This window comes from Rhinatrema bivittatum, chromosome 19, assembly GCF_901001135.1.
Source record: "Rhinatrema bivittatum chromosome 19, aRhiBiv1.1, whole genome shotgun sequence".
NCBI classification, from domain to species: Eukaryota; Metazoa; Chordata; class Amphibia; order Gymnophiona; family Rhinatrematidae; genus Rhinatrema; species Rhinatrema bivittatum.
Window position 1 is genome coordinate 42,172,691 of NC_042633.1, and position 21,341 is coordinate 42,194,031.

Here is a 21,341-nt window from a genome sequence, read left to right on the forward strand (position 1 = left end):
GAGGGGGATGCGCTCCTTGGTAAACCCCCCGGGGGGGGGGGGGGGGATATAGACCTTTCCTCAGTTTGTTTTTTTTTAAAGGAGGTGGATGGTGCCCCCTTGTGCCAAATCCCTGAAATGCACCCAGAAATGGGCTTTCGCACAGCAGCCGTACATAGGGGTACCCGCTCTGCTTTAGTGGCTGTGGCGAGGAGGGGGGGGGGGCGTGCATTAACTGCTTGCTGGGCGCTAGCGATTTTGTTTCGGTGCTTGCCAGGCCAGGGACGCGTCCTCGGGGGGTGGACGCCGCGGACGGCGATGGTGGTGCATGCAGAGGACGGGGTACAGAGAAGGCGGCACGGCGCAGGAGTCCGGCGCGCAGGTTAGAGAGAGAGTGGCAGGCAGGGGGGAGGGAACCCGGGAAAGGGACGGAGGAGGAGGAGGAGGAGGCGCACCGGGTGTGCTGCATGGTGGACCTCAACTCGTGAGGTTTCTGGGAACCCCAGGGATCCTAGGAGTCGGGCGCTGTGGCGCTCGCCCTCCGCTGCCGGGGGGGATGGGAATGGCCATGCAGGTGCGGGCGGGGGGAGGGGTGACCCAGCTGCAGCGGCGCAGCCTCCCAGGTGCGTCGTGGGCAAGAGGCAGGTGCGAGCCCTCAGTCCCCGGCTGGGCTCAGCGTGAGGAGATATTAGGGGGAGGAACCCAGGTGCGGTGCACATGTATCTCCCCCCCCCCCCATCCCCCCTCCCTCCCATCTGCACAACTCCTGCAGGGGCCTCAGCTGCTAACTGCCCCCCTCCCCCACCCCGGGCTTTGATTGTGCGTCGGCGCAGAATCGTTCCTTGATAATCTGCTCGCCTGCCAAATGCCCTGTGGTAAGCCAGCGGCTTGTGGCCAATTCTCCTGGCCTGTCCCTGTCCCAGCCCAGGCTTCTCCTCTCCCTCCCCTCCATCGAGGCAGGCCTGGCACCGGGCCACAGGAGGGAGGGAGGGGAAGGCACTTCCCCCGGCACTGCAGAAACAGAGGGAGGAGGCGTTCAGTCTGCGTCCCAGCTCCTCAACTTTCCCCTCCACATATGCATGGGCAGATACGTGTGCGATGATGGGCACGTGCGGGCACATGTGAATGCATAGATGCATACGTGTGACAGGCATGCACATGCTCATATATGTAAATGCATGCATGCAGAATCAGCTTGTGGAACCAAGGGATTTATCTGCCATCTTTGGACTTCATGAAGTGACTCCCCCTGAGGTCACACACAGAGAGTCAGTGACAGAGCCGGGGATTAGAGCTGAGGCACAGGGGGATAAAGTGACTCACCCTGAGGTCACACAGAGAGAGTCAGTGACAGAGCCGGGGATTAGAGCTGAGGTACAGGGGGATAAAGTGACTCCCCCTGAGGTCACACACAGAGAGTCAGTGACAGAGCCGGGGATTAGAGCTGAGGCACAGGGGGATAAAGTGACTCACCCTGAGGTCACACAGAGAGAGTCAGTGACAGAGCCGGGGATTAGAGCTGAGGCACAGGGAGATAAAGTGACTCCCCCTGAGGTCACACACAGAGAGTCAGTGACAGAGCCGAGGATTAGAGCTGAGGCACAGGGGGATAAAGTGACTCACCCTGAGGTCACACACAGAGAGTCAGTGACAGAGCCGGGGATTAGAGCTGAGGCACAGGGGGATAAAGTGACTCCCCCTGAGGTCACACACAGAGAGTCAGTGACAGAGCCGGGGATTAGAGCTGAGGCACAGGAGGATAAAGGGACTCCCCCTGAGGTCACACACAGAGAGTCAGTGACAGAGCCGGGGATTAGAGCTGAGGCACAGGGGGATAAAGTGACTCCCCTGAGGTCACACACAGAGAGTCAGTGACAGAGCCGGGGATTAGAGCTGAGGCACAGGGGGATAAAGTGACTCCCCCTGAGGTCACACACAGAATTGGAGACAGAGCCGGGGATTAGAGCTGAGGCACAGGGGGATAAAGTGACTCACCCTGAGGTCACATACAGAATTGAATCAGAGCCGGGGATAAAGTGACTCCCCCTGAGGTCACATACACAGAATCGGAGACAGAGCCGGGGATTAGAGCTGAGGCACAGTGGGATAAAGTGACTCCCCCTGAGGTCACACACAGAGAGTCAGTGACAGAGCCGGGGATTAGAGCTGAGGCACAGGGGAATAAAGTGACTCACCCTGAGGTCACACACACAGAGTCGGAGACAGAGCCGGGGATTAGAGCTGAGGCACAGGGGGATAAAGTGACTCCCCCTGAGGTCACACACAGAGAGTCAGTGACAGAGCCGGGATTACAGCTGAGGCACAGGGGGATAAAGTGACTCCCCCTGAGGTCCACACACAGAATTGGAGACAGAGCCGGGGATTAGAGCTGAGGCACAGGGGGATAAAGTGACTCACCCTGAGGTCACATACAGAATTGAATCAGAGCCGGGGATAAAGTGACTCCCCCTGAGGTCACATACACAGAATCGGAGACAGAGCCGGGGATTAGAGCTGAGGCACAGGGGGATAAAGTGACTCCCCCTGAGGTCACACACAGAGAGTCAGTGACAGAGCCGGGGATTAGAGCTGAGGCACAGGGGAATAAAGTGACTCACCCTGAGGTCACACACACAGAGTCGGAGACAGAGCCGGGGATTAGAGCTGAGGCACAGGGGGATAAAGTGACTCCCCCTGAGGTCACACACAGAGAGTCAGTGACAGAGCCAGGATTAGAGCTCAGGGGAAGGTCAGAGAGCAACCGATGACTGCCTTCCCCTGAGGAAAAGACTACCAGCCGTGCCCTGCTCCCCACCCCCCACCCTCCATCCTATAAGAGCAGTTGTGAGTGCAATGGGGCTGTCTGCACAGGACCATGCTTCAGATCTTAAAATAAACGCATGTCAACAATATGTGCAAGCACTCACTTACACAAACACGCGTACTTATTCACACAGGCAGAACTGCACACAGTAACATCAGGGCTCTTTACAGAGGCATCATGATAATCTCATTCTATGTTTTAATCTCTAACATATAATGCCTCTCTAGCGAGCCATGGGACGGACGGCACCTTGAGTACTAAATGTGAATTAAGAACATAAGAAAATGCCATACTGGGGTCAGACCCAGGGTCCATCAAGCCCAGCATCCTGTTTCCAACAGTGGCCAATCCAGGCCATAGAACCTGGCAAGTACCCAAAAACTAGGTCTATTCCATGTAACCATTGCTAATGGCAGTGGCTATTCTCTAAGTGAACTTAATAGCAGGTAATGGACTTCTCCTCCAAGAACTTATCCAATCCTTTTTTAAACACAGCTACACTAACTGCACTAACCACATCCTCTGGCAACAAATTCCAGAGTTTAATTGTGCGTTGAGTGAAAAAGAACTTTCTCCGATTAGTCTTAAATGTGCCCCATGCTAACTTCATGGAGTGCCCCGTAGTCTTTCTATTATCTGAAAGAGTAAATAACCGATTCACATCTACCCGTTCTAGACCTCTCATGATCTTAAACACCTCTATCATATCCCCCCTCGGCCGTCTCTTCTCCAAGCTGAAAAGTCCTAACCTCTTCAGTCTTTCCTCATAGGGGAGCTGTTCCATCCCCTTTATCATTTTGGTTGCCCTTCTCTGTACCTTCTCCATCGCAATTATATCTTTTTTGAGATGTGGCGACCAGAATTGTACACAGTATTCAAGGTGTGGTCTCACCATGGAGGGATACAGAGGCATTATGACATTTTCTGTTTTATTCACCATTCCCTTTCTAATAATTCCCAACATTCTGTTTGCTTTTTTGACTGCTGCAGTGCACTGAGCCGACGATTTCAATGTGTTATCCACTATGACGCCTAGATCTTTTTCCTGGGTGGTAGCTCCTAATATGGAACCTAACATTGTGTAACTACAGCAAGGGTTATTTTTCCCTATATGCATCACCTTGCACTTATCCACATTAAATTTCATCTGCCATTTGGATGCCCAATCTTCCAGTCTCACAAAGTCCTCCTGTAATTTATCACAATCTGCTTATGATAAAAAGGCAAAGACTAGGAGACACTCCGTGAAGTTACTAAATAGCACATTTAAAACAAATCAGAGAACATATATATATATATATATTTTTTTTTTTTTCACAATTAAGCTCTGGAATTCATTGCCGGAGGATGTGGTTAAGGCAGTTAGCATAGCTGGGTTCAAAAAAGGATTGGATAAGTCCCTGGAGGAAAAGTCCATAAATTGTCATTAAACAGTACTTATCCCTGGGCGTTAGCAGCACGGGATCTATCTACTGTTTGGGATCCTGCCAGGCACTTGTGGCCTGGATTGGCCACTGCTGGAAACAGACCCAGTATGGCAATTTCTTATGTCCTTATGTACGTACACCTAGGGCTGTAGTCCGCTTCCTCTCCCGCTGCTGGCAAGGCCCCGAGGGAGCTTGGAGAGGTGAGGGAGACACCGTGACAGCAACAATCTGTTTTTCCTGCTCCTCCTTTTGCGGAAAGTCTCTTGGTTTTCCTCTCTCAGCTTTGGGAAGTGTTCATCTCGTCTCCCTTTGGGTTTTGCACAGCACAGGAGGAGAAATGCGTTTTTGTTTTTTTTTTTTGTTCCTTTCTCCGGTGTTGCACTGCTCCTCGCGGTTTCCGGCTCCGTTTTTGTTTTTTTTTTATCCGCACGCTTCTCTTTCTTGTGACTCGTGGTCTCCTGTTCTGTATGGGGCGAGGGGCCAGACTTTCAGTTATTTCTCTTCATATCGGTCTTTGCATGGTTTTACAGTCGAGGCAGGTCCTGCTTTTCACCATGGCTGGGTTTAGTTTTCAGATTTTGGGGTTAAGCGGTGGGGGGGGGGGGGTGATATTCGTTAGCCGGATAAACCTGTGTGTGCGCCTCAGCTTGGCAGCCACCCCGCTGAAGATACCCCGAGCGGCCTAAAGTTATCCCAACTAACTGAGCTGCTCCCCGGGCCGGCCCTGCGTCCTCCAGCTCCGTTGTAGTGTGGGGATAAGTGTCGGGCAGTATTCAGGTCAGTGAGTTGTTCCGGCCGCTGCGCACGGGACACCCCCTGGCCGGACCCGAGAGGCGACGTTTCCTCCTTCCCCCCTCCCCCCCCCCCCCCCCCCCCCCCCCCCCCCCCCGGGGAAGGGGGAGAGCTGCTAATTCATGGCCTCTTCTTACTTCCCTCTGCCAGCCACAGGCCCCCTGCAGACGGGGAAGCCGTAAACGAACCCCTCCCCCCACCCCCCTTAGCAAGTCGGTGCTTTCTGCTTTAATACCCCCCCCCCCCCCCCCCCCCCCCCCCCCGTCGCTCTCTTCTCTGCCTCTGCTCCCCGACTGCTGCAGCAACCTCGGAGGCTTTTTCCCGGAGAGGCATCTGACGCGTCGCGCGCGCCTGGCGTGGGTGGCAGGAGCCTCGTAAAAGGAGCGCGCGCCGTTTGTTGCAAAAAATAAATAAAATAAAATAAGGAGCGGTCCGTGAGCTGCGGCGCGCCCTGGGTCTGCGTCACGCCGGCTCCTCCTGCTCCCGGCGTGTGCCTCCAGCCGCAGGGGACTTGTGAGCGCGCAGCGGCTCTGGATCCCCGCGTCCAGGCTCCCGCACGACCGCAGGTGGGTTATCAGCGGCGGGGGGGGGGGGGGGGGGGGTCCCCGGCAAGGCTGGGGGTGCGGAAACCTTGCACCGGCCCTGCTGGGTGGTCTTCTGTTGCTGGCGGAGGCCCGAGCGTGACCGTGAGAGTCACCCCCTCCCCCCCCGAGGCCCAAGAGTCGCCCCCGGGACGGAGACGAGAGTGAATAGCGCGAGCGCACGTCGCTAAGGCACAAGGATGGTCCCCCTCCCCCCCCAAACCCTGCCCAAAAACACCTCCCGAAAAAAAGAGCAGAGACTGCGTCATGCGAGTGCTCCCGCCTCCCAGGAAACTGCAAAGACTTTGTCAGTGGACTGAGTGCGCGCGGCAGTGGGGGCCCGCCTCAGCGTTATTTAAAGACAGGCGACGGACTCCTCCTCTCTTGAGTGACGCGTCCCCCCCCACCCGCCACTCCCCGGGCATGACCTCCTCCTGCCCAGTGTGTGATGTCACTGCGACGTTCCCTCCTGTGCACGATGACATCACAGGCTTCCCCGCCCGATCCCCCGTGCTGTCGTCGTCGCCGCATTCCTGCCGCGCACGCGACATCGCCGCGGCCTCTCACCGGAGACCCCGGGGAGGGGGGGGGGGGGGGAAAGCAGCTTCGGAGCTGAGCACGCCGCGAGCCGCAGTCTGATCCGGTTTAATCCTTTCCAAGGGCGCCACGCTCGGTTTTCCATAAAGGTTGGCTGGAGTTTCCCCCCCCCCCCCCCCCCCCCGCGGCTCGGTGGGGGTGGGGGGAACGGGAGGGGGGTGAGGGAGAAACCTTGCAGTTAGACCACCGCCAGGTTTTATGGGGGTTGGCTTTGCATCGCTGGAGACCTGACAGCGAAAAACAACTTCCCTGCGAGAGCCGTTCTCCGGCTGGCTGAGATTAATCGCGTCTTTAGCATGAATTCCTTCCATATGTGGGGAGCGCGGCCGTCCCGGGGAGGCAGCAGAGCTGGGCCCGGGCCAGCACGAAGCAGGGCAGGAGGACACGTGTGGAGGGAGGGAGGGAGGAGAGGAGAGGAGCGGGGAGCAGAGCGAGAGCGAGAGCGGCTTTGTAGAGGGCATCCAGAGAGCAAAGCCGGAGCGGGAGGCAGCGAGACCGGCAGCACAGTAGCCCCCCCAGCGTGCCCCCTATATCATAAATGAATAGACTCGGGGGACCTTGTCCTGCATGACCTCTTATCTCCTGTACATACATTTACACGCTTATCTGTGTATCCCAAAGCACTTTACACATGTACATACACTTACACACTCATCCGTGTATCCCAGAGCACTTTACACGTATACATACATTTACACATTCGAGTATCCTAGAGCACTTTACATGTGTACATACACTTACACACCTATCTGTGTATCCCAGAGCACTTTACATGTGTACATACATTTACACGCTCATCCGTGTATCCCAGAGCACTTTACATGTGTACATACATTTACACGCTCATCTGTGTATCCCAGAGCACTTTACATGTATACATACACTTACACGCTCATCCGTGTATCCCAGAGCACTTTACATGTGTACATACATTTACACGCTCATCTGTGTATCCCAGAACACTTTACATGTATACATACACTTACACACTCATCCGTGTATCCCAGAGCACTTTACATGTATACATACACTTACACACCTATCTGTGTATCCCAGAGCACTTTACATGTATACATACACTTACACACCTATCTGTGTATCCCAGAGCACTTTACATGTATACATACACTTACACGCTCATCCGTGTATCCCAGAGCACTTTACATGTGTACATACATTTACATGCTCATCTGTGTATCCCAGAGCACTTTACATGTGTACATACACTTACACACTCATCCGTGTATCCCAGAGCACTTTACATGTATACATACACTTACACGCTCATCCGTGTATCCCAGAGCACTTTACATATGTACATACATTTACACGCTCATCCGTGTATCCCAGAGCACTTTACATGTGTACATACATTTACACATTCGAGTATCCTAGAGCACTTTACATGTGTACATACACTTACACACTCATCCGTGTATCCCAGAGCACTTTACACGTATACATACATTTACACATTCGAGTATCCTAGAGCACTTTACATGTGTACATACACTTACACACCTATCTGTGTATCCCAGAGCACTTTACATGTGTACATACATTTACACGCTCATCCGTGTATCCCAGAGCACTTTACATGTGTACATACATTTACACGCTCATCTGTGTATCCCAGAGCACTTTACATGTATACATACACTTACACGCTCATCCGTGTATCCCAGAGCACTTTACATGTGTACATACATTTACACGCTCATCTGTGTATCCCAGAGCACTTTACATGTATACATACACTTACACACTCATCCGTGTATCCCAGAGCACTTTACATGTATACATACACTTACACACCTATCTGTGTATCCCAGAGCACTTTACATGTATACATACACTTACACGCTCATCCGTGTATCCCAGAGCACTTTACATGTGTACATACATTTACATGCTCATCTGTGTATCCCAGAGCACTTTACATGTGTACATACACTTACACACTCATCCGTGTATCCCAGAGCACTTTACATGTATACATACACTTACACGCTCATCCGTGTATCCCAGAGCACTTTACATATGTACATACATTTACACGCTCATCCGTGTATCCCAGAGCACTTTACATGTGTACATACATTTACACATTCGAGTATCCTAGAGCACTTTACATGTGTACATACACTTACACACTCATCCGTGTATCCCAGAGCACTTTACATGTATACATACATTTACACATTCGAGTATCCTAGAGCACTTTACATGTGTACATACACTTACACACTCATCCATGTATCCCAGAGCACTTTACACGTATACATACATTTACACATTCGAGTATCCTAAAGCACTTTACATGTGTACATACACTTACACGCACATCCGTGTATCCCAGAACACTTTACATGTGTACATACACTTACATGCTCATCCGTGTATCCCAGAGCACTTTACATGAGTACATACACTTACACGCTCATCCGTGTATCCCAGAGCACTTTACATGTGTACATACATTTACACACTCATCCATGTATCCTACAGCACTTTCCACGTTTACATACGATTAGACATACATCCATGTATCCCACAGCACTTTATATATATGTAAACACACCACACACACACACACGCACACACACACACACACACACAGCCATCTGTGTGTCACAAAGCTCTGAGCACACCTTCAGGCGGGAGAGGAGGTGAAGACTCAGTAGCAGGACTTAGTGTAACTCAGTGCTATAAATCCTGGCATGGGGTGCTCTGATGGTTTAGGGGGGAGGTGGTACTGGTATATCACCAGCACTTGGGGGCGGCCTGCACGGAGCGGCAGAAACCTCGGCTGGGCGGATTCTGGTCTTTATTTTTTGCCTTCCTTTGGCTCACGTTGCCCTGTAATGAGCGGAAATGAAAACGTTGCACATGGTAGAGCGCGAGAAGCACTCAGGCAGGTTTGGCCCTCGCCGCTGATCCGGGGATGAGGGGCCAGCTCTCTCTCTCACCGCTGGTTACGCCGGGACAGGCTCCTGCCGCTCCGGCAAATGATCTTTTCTTTACAACTCGAAATCTGCCCCCGGGGGGTCCTCCTTTCTCCGATAAAGTAGGTCCCCAGGTGAGAAATTTACTCCCTCAGAACCCGCCCCTCCCGCCGCCGACGATGTTTAAACGTCAGAGGCCCCTCTACCACGGGGGGAAGTGCCTGTGTGGCCCTCTCTACACCGAGGCACCAGGGGCCCTCCGCAAACTCCGCTCCCCCACGCAGACGAGAGCCTTGACCTCTCCCCGCTTCCCGACTCCTGCCTCAGCCTCGCGCTCCGCCGTCGTGCTCGCTCGTTATTCTGACGTCCACGATGCGCCCCCCCCCTCCCGCTGCGAGGTACGTGGCCCTCGTTGAAATGGGAACCAGGGGCCCCTTCACCGCCCAGCCAGGTCCATCAGCGGGTGCCCGTGTCACTAGCACAGAACAGGAGACATAAATGCAATCCCCACAAATGCAATGCCCGCCTGCCCCAGGACGAGAAATAAATCTCCGCGTGCACCAAGAGCGGCGTTTCGGAGGACGGGCGTTGCACCTCCATTTTATGAGCTGGGCTCAGAGGTGGCGGGCGGGAGAGCGGTCCCAGCCCCGCCGCTGTGGAAAGGCGCTGGCCCCGTCGCGCTCCGGTCGTGGCTTTCCCGGCGGTCGCCCCGTCAGGCAGGGGCGCGGTCCGCGCGGTAGACATGGCCGTCCGCCTCCTCGCAGACGACGGCATCGCTTAGGGCTCGGGGTGTGCTCCCTTCCCTGGCTCCGTGTCGGCCCTGGTCCCTCTCTCCATTCCCTTAGAGCAATCCGGATGGGTCTGGATGAATCATGGGCGGGTGGCACTGTCGGTCGATATTTAACCCCACTTCTTTCCGAGGTCGGGCGAAGCAAAGTTCATTATATGTATCCTGGAACGAGAGGCTAATGCAGTCCGAATAGTGGAATAACCTTTTGCCACACGATCCTTTCAGCTTTGTGGTTGGACCCACCCAAGACGGCCATTACAGCTCGGTATAGTGGAGGGGAGAGGGGGAGCCGGGGAGAACTTTGCAGTCGAAAGGCCTTCGTCTTCTTGTAAAGCCAATGTGCTCGATCATCCTAATTTCAAATGCTCCTCCCTTCAAGCGCCGTGATTGCGAGGTTGAGATTTCCCTTTGAAGGGAGCATTCGCCTGCTTGAGCCTTCATCGCCTCATTCCACATGGACGAGTTCAGAAGAGAGAGCACCCTCGGTCCAGGGAGGCCTCCTCTCCTAACCTCTGCGTCCGACGGTCACCGTCGTCGTCCGTTCTAAACGATGCTTACGCCCGGAGCCGCCTAGGAGTGTCCTGCTCCACCAGAGGACCTGGCTTACCCTGGCACTAACTCGGAAGTCGCGCAACCAAAAGAAGACTTCCCAGACACCTTGAAGGCTACGGAGGCACCTAAACGGTGCACGAGGGGAGGAGCAGCCGCCTAGTGGTGCGAGCAGTGCAAGCCGAGATTCAGATCTCGCTGGTCCCACCGACATGCCTTGGGCAAGTCACTTTTGTCTCTTATTGCCTCTGGAGCAAGCCTCGATTGCAAGCCCTGTGGTACCCGAACGCAAAATGTCATGAGAAGTGGAATGCACGTCTTCAAAATGAAAGCGTAGGATACAAGAAAGTCCAGACTTAGCTCCTCCGCGAAACCTGCTTTAAAGAAATCGAGGAAACCTACAGCTCGTTCCAGTGCGCACCACCGGGAAGAGATGCTCCTGGGAGGAGGAGGAGGAGGCCCCAGTATCTGTGCCCGAGACGAGCTTCATCTCGGTGGAGCGGACGAAGGTGCAACGCCTTTAAATAGATCCACTCAAGACCCTTCCTGAGGCAGCATCAAGGTCGTCAACCACAGCCATAGGAGCCAGGCAAGAGGACGGGATGAGTTGCGGATGCCCTCCGACCCCAGCGGGAGGAAAGGCATCGGTTCTGTTCATCACCAAGGGGGCTCCTCGCCTGAACCTTCCAGCTCCCGCCTCCCTACGGACAGTGGAGGTGACCGAGCCAGTCCTGGTCATGGGGAAAAGAAAAGGGGTTTTCTGCTCGTGACATTTATCCTATCGCAAAGAGGTCAGGAGGTCTCTGCCCGATTCTGGACTCGGGCAATCTAAAAAAAAAAAAAAGAGTCACCGAGGACTCAACAGTGAACTTCCAGAAACCTCGTCTGATTCCCCCCCCCCACCCCCCAATGCATCGGTTGGCGTTGGGGAGAGAGAGAGAGAGGCCGTCCGTCCACTGCACAGAACGATCGCTCATTTAGTTTCTCAGCGTTTGCGTCGCTCTTAAGCCCGCATCGTCAGCTCTTTTATTTTCGTCAGTTATATCCGCTAGAGCTTTCACGGAGACGTCGGGCCGCGCGACGGCTGCGGTCCCATCGTCGCGCCCTTCGCTCTCGCCGGTGCGAGAGATGAGCTCGGTGGCTCTCGGGACCTGGCTGGGGATGCAGGGTCTCACCCCGGAAAGGTGTAAAGGGATCGCCGTGTTTATGAAGCGTAAAACGCCCGTTCTGAAAGCACGGTTTGCGGTGGTGGTGGTGGCGGCGGCGGCGGTGCTGGGGCTTTGAAACAGCCCAGGATGCAAATTCCGGTCCGCGTTGAGGGGCTGACCCAGACCCGTGTCCCGGCTCTCCTGTGGGGCGCGAGCACAAATTCCTGGGATTTACCATCAGAGTCCTTTTTTTTTTTTTCCCTTCATCTGTTGGGCAGGCCGATCTGGTTCTGGTTTTACCCTCTCCGTTGCATTCTGGGATTTGTAGTCCCAGAGGGGGCGGGGAGCCTGGGGGGAAAAGCAGGACCGGAGATGACAGAGTTTCAAAGAGCAGGGGATGATTCCGGTTCCCCTCTCCCAGCGCCGTGATCGACTTCCCCCGCACCATCGCATAAAATAATAATAATAATAATAATAATTCAGGAGCTGGGGTAAAATGCAGGGGGGGGGGGGCGTTCCAGCCCCCTGAATATCTTTCATGCGTGGCCTGGGACAGAAAGCCGGCACGGCTGTGGAGCGCGATCTCTCCGGATGTCCGTCCATCCGTCCACCTGCGGAGGCCGAGAGTTCGAGGCCTTCGGGATCTGGCCTCCCGCTTACGAGGTTTCGGATGCCAGCCCTGCATCTGTATCCTGTCAATAAAAAAAAAAGGAAAAATCCCAACCCTGGTATTGACCTGCAGTGTTAGGCCCCCTCCCTATTAGCCTCCCCTCCCCAGGCATTTATCTTAGCCATTGTACACAGTCTCGGCCGATAAACCCAAACAAGGAAAGAGGCCTAGCAAAGATGCTTTGGTGGAAGTTTTTGGACTTTTTTTGACACTCGCCCTCCCCCCCCCCCCCCCCCCGCCCCCCCCCCCCGCACACACACACATACGCACTTCTCTCCACTGTTTTGTCCCCAGGCCTCGGGGCTGAATGAGGGAATGCCCAGTAGATGATGCGCAGCATCACTTCAGGAGCTCCCGCAGGCCGCCAGCTACTAAAATGGCTGCCAAGTTCTAAGATGGCTGCCAGGAATCAAACAGAGGGAAGAGTGTGTCAGGCCCAGTCGTCCCCGAGCACACCGCACAAGTCATGTGGCTCCCAGCCTCCCCTCCCTCCCCCTTCCGAAACAAAAAACACAACTTGGCGTCCGCCGGTGTGTTAAAAGTAATTCGCAGCCTAGCATCCTGGCTTTTCAGGCAGGCATCACTAGGGCTAGGAGCTTAACTGCCGGGGCTTGAGGACTGCAAGGTACCATGCACCTGGAGCTGCTCTAGGCGCCTCTGCGTAATACGTGGGGAAAGGATTCTGGGATTGGCAGTCTTGAATTGGTTTTTTTTCCCCTGTCGGAACAATGGAACTACAATACCCAGAATTCCCTTCAGTGTTATTAATGAAGTGTGTTGCTATAGTAAATCAGCACCTTTTCAAAGTTATCAGTGCAGTGTGCGATCTTTAGGTAACTTGACCTCTTGTCAGCATTATCAGTGCACTACGCTCTTCTACAGTAAGTCAGTGCCTTGTCAGTGTTATGGGTGCAGTGTGCTCTCCTTTGGTAAATCAGCACCTTGTCAGTGTTATCGGTGCAGAGTGCTCTGCTTTGGTAAATCAGTGCCTTGTCAGCATTATCAGTGCAGTGTGCTCTCCTTTGGTAAATCAGCACCTTGTCAGTGTTATGGGTGCAGTGTGCTCTCCTTTGGTAAATCAGTGCCTTGTCAGTGTTATCAGTGCAGTGTGTGCTCCTTTGGTAAATCAGTGCCTTGTCAGTGTTATGGGTGCAGTGTGCTCTCCTTTGGTAAATCAGTGCCTTGTCAGTGTTATCAGTGCAGTGTGTGCTCCTTTGGTAAATCAGTGCCTTGTCAGTGTTATGGGTGCAGTGTGCTCTCCTTTAGTAAATCAGTGCCTTGTCAGTGTTATTGGTGCAGTGTGTGCTCCTTTGGTAAATCAGTGCCTTGTCAGTGTTATGGGTGCAGTGTGCTCTCCTTTAGTAAATCAGTGCCTTGTCAGTGTTATCAGTGCAGTGTGCTCTCCTTTAGTAAATCAGTGCCTTGTCAGTGTTATGGGTGCAGTGTGTGATCCTTTGGTAAATCAGTGCCTTCTCAGTGTTATGGGTGCAGTGTGTGCTCCTTTGGTAAATCAGTGCCTTGTCATTGTTATCGGTGCAGTGTGTGCTCCTTTGGTAAATCAGTGCCTTGTCATTGTTATCGGTGCAGTGTGTGCTATCTTTGGTAAATCAGTGCCTGTCAGTGGTATCAGTCCAGTGTGTGCTCCTTCGGTAAATCAGGGCCTTGTCAGTGTTATCGGTGCAGTGTGTGCTCCTTTAGTAAATCAGCGCCTTGTCATTGTTATGGGTGCAGTGTGCGCTCCTTTGGTAAATCAGTGCCTTGTCAGTGTTATGGGTGCAGTGTGCTCTCCTTTGGTAAATCAGTGCCTTGTCAGTGTTATGGGTGCAGTGTGTGATCCTTTGGTAAATCAGTGCCTTCTCAGTGTTATGGGTGCAGTGTGTGCTCCTTTGGTAAATCAGTGCCTTGTCATTGTTATCGGTGCAGTGTGTGCTCCTTTGGTAAATCAGTGCCTTGTCATTGTTATCGGTGCAGTGTGTGCTATCTTTGGTAAATCAGTGCCTGTCAGTGGTATCAGTCCAGTGTGTGCTCCTTCGGTAAATCAGGGCCTTGTCAGTGTTATCGGTGCAGTGTGTGCTCCTTTAGTAAATCAGCGCCTTGTCATTGTTATGGGTGCAGTGTGCGCTCCTTTGGTAAATCAGTGCCTTGTCAGTGTTATCGGTGCAGTGTGTGCTCCTTTAGTAAATCAGTGCCTTGTCATTGTTATCGGTGCAGTGTGTGCTCTCCTTTGGTAAATCAGTGCCTTGGCGGTATTATCGGTGCAGTGTGTGATCCTTTGGTAAATCAGTGCCTTCTCAGCGTTATGAGTGCAGTGTGTGCTCCTTTGGTAAATCAGTGCCTTCTCAGCGTTATGGGTGCAGTGTGCTCTCCTTTGGTAAATCAGTGCCTTGTCATTGTTATCGGTGCAGTGTGTGCTCCTTTGGTAAATCAGTGCCTTGTCATTGTTATCGGTGCAGTGTGTGCTCCTTTGGTAAATCAGTGCCTTGTCATTGTTATCGGTGCAGTGTGCGCTCCTTTGGTAAATCAGTGTCTTGTCGGTGTTATCGGTGCAGTGTGCGCTCCTTTGGTAAATCAGTGCCTGTCAGTGGTATCGGTGCAGTGTGTGCTCCTTTAGTAAATCAGTGCCTTGTCATTGTTATCGGTGCAGTGTGCGCTCCTTTGGTAAATCAGTGCCTTGTCATTGTTATCGGTGCAGTGTGCGCTCCTTTGGTAAATCAGTGTCTTGTCGGTGTTATCGGTGCAGTGTGCGCTCCTTTGGTAAATCAGTGCCTGTCAGTGGTATCGGTGCAGTGTGTGCTCCTTTAGTAAATCAGTGCCTTGTCATTGTTATCGGTGCAGTGTGTGCTCCTTTGGTAAATCAGTGCCTTGGCGGTATTATCGGTGCAGTGTGTGATCCTTTGGTAAATCAGTGCCTTGTCAGTGTTATCGGTGCAGTGTGTGCCTTGTCAGTGTTATCGGTGCAGTGTGTGCATTATCAGTGCAGTGTATAGCACCCCAGGGCCCCTGCAGCACTCCCTTGCCGTGCCTCTGTATGCCGAGGGCGTGCGTTTTGGAAGCAGGAGTCCCACGTGATTGGGTGTCGGATGGAGGGAAGTCTGTGCTCGCTGAGAATTATCACCCGTAAGTGGTGTGCCACCCTCCTCCCCCCCCCTCCCCCATCCCACACCACCTCTCCCCCTCTCGCTTCTCCTCCTTCCACTTTCAAAATCCGCCCCTGGAGAATTATCTTGTCTTTCTGTTTGTTTGTTTTTGTTCTTTTTTCATCACCAGCAGCTTTTAAAGTAAACTGTAATTTGCATGTTGGTAATTAATCTTATAATGGGTCATTTGCATATATTATTCCATAAGTCGGTTGGTGGTTTCGTTGCTCTGTGTTTCTGGCTCTTTGGCTTCTGCCGCCGTGCGTCCGTCCCTCTGCCTGGAGCCGGAGAGGTGGCTCCGGGTCTCCGGGGAGGGCTAGCGCGCCCGGACTCCACCCTGTGTGCCACGCTCTGGCGTGCGCAGCCGGAGCACCGCTGGAGAAACATCTGGAGACCTCTCACCAGAGAGACATCAGCAGTGCCCCTTGCCGGAGCACCTGTCAGCTCTGTCCTCCTCTGCGCTCCGGCCCTGGGTTTTCTAAAATACTTAAGCGAAGGCGAGAAAAGATATATAATAATGTCTCTCTCTCTCTCTGTTTCCTCCTGACAGAATCGGGTCAGTCAGAAGCAGCAAATCAACAGGTAGACGTGGATATCAAACCCCCCTTGAATGGTAAGGAAACGGGGAATTGCTGGGCTGCATGAAACCCCCCCCTGGACGGGTAACAGCGCCTCCTGCTGCCTGTCCCTCCTCCGGGCTCATTTCGAAAGTCTTCCCCATCCTAACGACATCTTACTGCACGCAGCTTTTTACGTTGTTCTTTTTTTTTTTTTGGGGAGCACCAACGCGTTGCGTTAGGGGCCACGCTCCCCCTCGTTTGGAAAGGCCCCTCGCTCTCTCTCCCTGAATCCGTTCTCCAGCCGTCCGTGCTGTGTATTCCGGCTTTGCTTGCGTCGCTATGCTGCCCGCGTGGGGCTTTAACGAACTGTTTCTCACTGAAAGAAAAAACCAAACAAACAAAAGTGTTTTTAATAAATAGCTTGCAATGGAAAACCAGCCCTGTCCTTGGCGTTGCCTTGCTCCCCCTAGTGGAGAGATGCTGAAGCGCACCCTTCGGGAGCTGCCAGCTGTGCAGGCCCACTTAACAGCTGTAGCAGCTGGGAGGAGGAGACCATCCCTCCCTCCACTCCCTCCCCGAATCCCTGGCTGGGAAGGGCGTGGGGCGGTGAGACGGGTCGAGGCTCTCCCCGAGCCAGCCTGATGAACGTGGGAGGCGGGCCAGTGGCAGCCTGCGGTTACCACGGATTCACCAACCCGTGGCTGCGTGAGCCCTCCAGTCTTGCTAAAAGCACGGAGGAGCAACCCCCCTCCCCCCGCCCCTGCCCCATTTCACCGAGTCGCACGGGGGGTGGGGAACCATTATGCGCAGCCACCCTGCTCTCATCAGGGACTCATCTTCTTCGGTGTAAGTTTTAAGGGTGCCGGGGTGGCGGATCACGGATTTCCCCGGCTGGCATCCGCCCTTCCCCTGCTGGAAACCCCGCCGAGGTCCTAGACCCGGGCCCAGCGCCGCTCGACCCGAGTACTGGCGGGGGGGAGGGCGACGTGAACCCTGACGCATGTACTCCCCTTTCAGGAGAATAAGATGGCAGTGCTTTAGAAGATGGTGCTCCCTGCCATCCCGGGCCCGGGGAGGAGGAGGGCGGGGTGTGTGTGTGTGCATGTGTGAGGGCCTGGTTTTGGTTGAAATGAGGTGCGCCGCCTTGGGCAGTGAACGCAGATTTCAGATAAGCCAGTAAAGGCCCTTGGATGTTGAAGCTGCTTCGGGAAGGAGCGGGCTCAGGCCCCCGACAGCCCTCGCTCCCCCCCCGCCGTTGCGTGCCTCGCCCGTAGCGTGACGTCCGCGTCCCCCGCCGGAGCTAACGCAACCCGTGACCCCCCCTCTCCCCCCTTGTTTCCCCTCCCCAGGGCATTTCAATTTCCAGGACTGCTTCGTCACGTCGGGAGTCTGGAACGTCACGGAGCTGGTCAGAGTCTCCCAAAGTGAGTACAACCCACGCGGGGGGGGGAGGAGTTCCCCCATGCCAAACCCATTCCCGGCCCCTGAAAATGCTGGGGGGGGGGGGGGCCTCACTCCCGGGGACCCGTGCCGCGCCTGGTGGGGGGGAAAACCAGGACCGGCCTGGGGGGCTTTCCCTCCCCCGGCCAGGCCAGCGTCCCCCCCTGCATCCTAATCCTTCTCTCGTTGCCTTTCAGCGCCGGTCGCCACCGCCTCGGGACCGAACTTTTCTCTGGCGGATCTGGAGAGCCCCGGCTACTACAACATAAACCAAGTGACGCTGGGGCGGCGATCCCTCACCTCCCCCCCATCCAGCAGGTGAGGCCCCTGGGCAGGGAGGAGGAGGAGGGGGAAGGGATGGAGGCCTGACCGGGGGGGTGGGGGCTGCCAGAGCCGTGTCACAGCTGCCTTTTCTCTTCCCCCCCCCCACCCAAAACAACAGCTCCACGAAGCGCCCGAAATCCATCGATGACAGCGAAATGGAGAGCCCCGTGGACGACGTCTTCTATCCGGGGACGGGACGCTCCCCTGCCGCGGCCGGCAGCCAATCCGCAGGCTGGCCCAATGACGTGGACGCAGGTAGGGCCCCCCCCCCGTTACGAGGGCCGCCCGGCTCTTGAAGTCTGACGTGCACAATAGCGCTATGTAGCGGCGGACGTTGCACGTGTGGTGCGTTCTGCGGCGTCCCGCTCGCCTGCCCTGTGCACCCTGCGGCCTGGCACCCCCCCCACCCCCGGGGACACATTGGTTACCTGCGGCCATCAGCAGGGACGTTTGCACACAGAGAGAGAGAAGCCAGGGCTGTGAGTCTGGCTGAGGTTCGCGTCTGTGAGTCTGGCAGAGGTTGGGGTCTGTGAGTCTGCCTGAGGTTGGGGTCTGTGAGTCTGGCTGAGGTTCGCATCTGTGAGTCTGGCTGAGGTACGCGTCTGTGAGTCTGGCTGAGGGTGGGGTCTGTGAGTCTGCCTGAGGTTCGTGTCTGTGAGTCTGGCAGAGGTTGGGGTCTGTGAGTCTGCCTGAGGTTGGGGTCTGTGAGTCTGCCTGAGGTTGGGGTCTGTGAGTCTGGCTGAGGTTCGCGTCTGTGAGTCTGGCTGAGGTTGGGGTCTGTGAGTCTGCCTGAGGTTTGGGTCTGTGAGTCTGGCTGAGGTTCACGTCTGTGTGTCTGCCTGAGGTTGGGGTCTGTGAGTCTGGCTGACGTTTGGGTCTGTGAGTCTGCCTGACGGTTGGGGTCTGTGAGTCTGGCTGAGGATGGGGTCTGTGAGTCTGCCTGAGGTTGGGGTCTGTGAGTCTGCCTGAGGTTCGCGTCTGTGAGTCTGGCTGAGGTTGGGGTCTGTGAGTCTGGCTGAGGTTGGGGTCTGTGAGTCTGCCTGAGGTTGGGGTCTGTGAGTCTGGCTGAGGTTGGGGTCTGTGAGTCTGGCTGAGGTTGGGGTCTGTGAGCCTGGCTGAGGTTGGGGGTCTGTGAGTCTGCCTGAGGTGGGGTCTGTGAGTCTGCCTGAGGTTGGGGTCTGTGAGTCTGCCTGAGGTTCGGGGCTGTGAGTCTGGCTGAGGTTCGGGTCTGTGAGTCTGGCTGACGTTCTCTTCCCAGAGGTGCAGGAGATTATGTAACCTCCTGGCAATCATTTCTCCAGTACTCCCAGTGATTTCGCTGAGAGTGAAACCGGAGAGTTAGAGGGAAGCGGGGGAAGGGGAAGATAAGAGTCCAGGAAACTGCATGGAGGCAGGAACGAAAGGGGGGGGGGGGGGGGGGGGGGGGGGGGGGGGGGTGAGAAAACACAGAAACGGAGACCATGAGAGCAGATAAAGAGCCTGTGGCCCATTCACATCCCCTGCCACTCTCTGAGGATTTCCCTGTGTTTATCCCATGCCTTCTTGAATTCAGGCTCTGCCCTCCTCTCCACCACCTCCACAGGGGGAGGCTGTTCCAGGCATCTACCTCCCTCTCTGTAAAGAAATATTTCCCAAGATGACTCCTGAGTCTACCCCCTGTCACCCTCATCCCATGACCCCTCCTCGTTCTAGAGCCTCCTTTCCATTGATAGAGGCTCAGCTCCTGTGCATGGAAACCTCTGAGATATCTGAATGTCTCTATCCTATCTCCCCTCTCCTCCAGGGTGCATCATGTTTAGATCTTTAACTCTATCCCCATGTGCTTTAGGATGAAGACCACTGACCATGTTAGCAGCCTCCTTTCCATTGATAGAGGCTCAGCTCCTGTGCATGGAAACCTCTGAGATATCTGAATGTCTTTATCCTATCTCCCCTCTCCTCCAGGGTGCATCATGTTTAGATCTTTAACTCTATCCCCATGTGCTTTAGGATGAAGACCACTGACCATGTTAGCAGCCTCCTTTCCATTGATAGAGGCTCAGCTCCTGTGCATGGAAACCTCTGAGATATCTGAATGTCTTTATCCTATCTCCCCTCTCCTCCAGGGTGCATCATGTTTAGATCTTTAACTCTATCTTCATGTGCTTTAGGATGAAGACCACTGACCATGTTAGCAGCCTCCTTTCCATTGATAGAGGCTCAGCTCTTGTGCATGGAAACCTCTGAGATATCTGAATGTCTCTATCCTATCTCCCCTCTCCTCCAGGGTGTATCATGTTTAGATCTTTAACTCTATCCCCATGTGCTTTAGGATGAAGACCACTGACCATGTTAGCAGCCTCCTTTCCATTGATAGAGGCTCAGCTCCTGTGCATGGAAACCTCTGAGATATCTGAATGTCTCTATCCTATCTCCCCTCTCCTCCAGGGTGTATCACGTTTAGATCTTTAACTCTATCCCCATGTGCTTTAGGATGAAGACCACTGCCCATGTTAGCAGCCTCCTTTCCATTGATAGAGGCTCAGCTCCTGTGCATGGAAACCTCTGAGATACCTGAATGTCTCTATCCTATCTCCCCTATCTCCCCTCTCCTCCAGGGTGCATCATGTTTAGATCTTTACCTCTATCCCCATGTGCTTTAGGATGAAGACCACTGACCATGTTAGCAGCCTCCTTTCCATTGGTAGAGGCTCAGCTCCTGTGCATGGAAACCTCTGAGATATCTGAATGTCTCTATCCTATCTCCCCTATCTCCCCTCTCCTCCAGGGTGCATCATGTTTAGATCTTTAACTCTATCCCCATGTGCTTTAGGATGAAGACCACTGACCATGTTAGCAGCCTCCTTTCCATTGATAGAGGCTCAGCTCCTGTGCATGGAAACCTCTGAGATATCTGAATGTCTCTATCCTATCTCCCCTCTCCTCCAGGGTGCATCATGTTTAGATCTTTAACTCTATCTTCATGTGCTTTAGGATGAAGACCACTGACCATGTTAGCAGCCTCCTTTCCATTGATAGAGGCTCAGCTCCTGTGCATGGAAACCTCTGAGATATCTGAATGTCTCTATCCTATCTCCCCTCTCCTCCAGGGTGCATCATGTTTAGATCTTTAACTCTCTCCCCATGTGCTTTAGGATGAAGACCACTGACCATGTTAGCAGTCTCCTTTCCATTGATAGAGGCTCAGCTCCTGTGCATGGAAACCTCTGAGATATCTGAATGTCTCTTCCCTATCTCCCCTCTCCTCCAGGGTGCATCATGTTTAGATCTTTAACTCTATCCCCATGTGCTTTAGGATGAAGAGCACTGACCATGTTAGCAGCCTCCTTTCCATTGATAGAGGCTCAGCTCCTGTGCATGGAAACCTCTTGAGATATCTGAATGTCTTTATCCTATCTCCCCCCTCCTCCAGGGTGCATCATGTTTAGATCTTTAACTCTCTCCCCATGTGCTTTAGGATGAAGACCACTGACCATGTTAGCAGCCTCCTTTCCATTGATAGAGGCTCAGCTCCTGTGCATGGAAACCTCTGAGATATCTGAATGTCTCTATCCTATCTCCTCTCTCCTCCAGGGTGC

General features: G+C 54.0%; 1 protein-coding gene across 1 annotated transcript in view; it reads left to right on the plus strand.

The window, feature by feature from the left end:
* LOC115081012 (nuclear factor 1 X-type-like) overlaps window positions 1-21,341 on the plus strand; it is an 86,412-nt gene that overhangs the window by 35,784 nt on the left and 29,287 nt on the right. Inside the window, 4 exon segments of the mRNA XM_029585519.1 lie at window positions 15,990-16,052; window positions 17,349-17,423; window positions 17,637-17,757; window positions 17,882-18,018. Of these exon segments, the coding sequence (XP_029441379.1) occupies window positions 15,990-16,052; window positions 17,349-17,423; window positions 17,637-17,757; window positions 17,882-18,018 (396 nt within the window).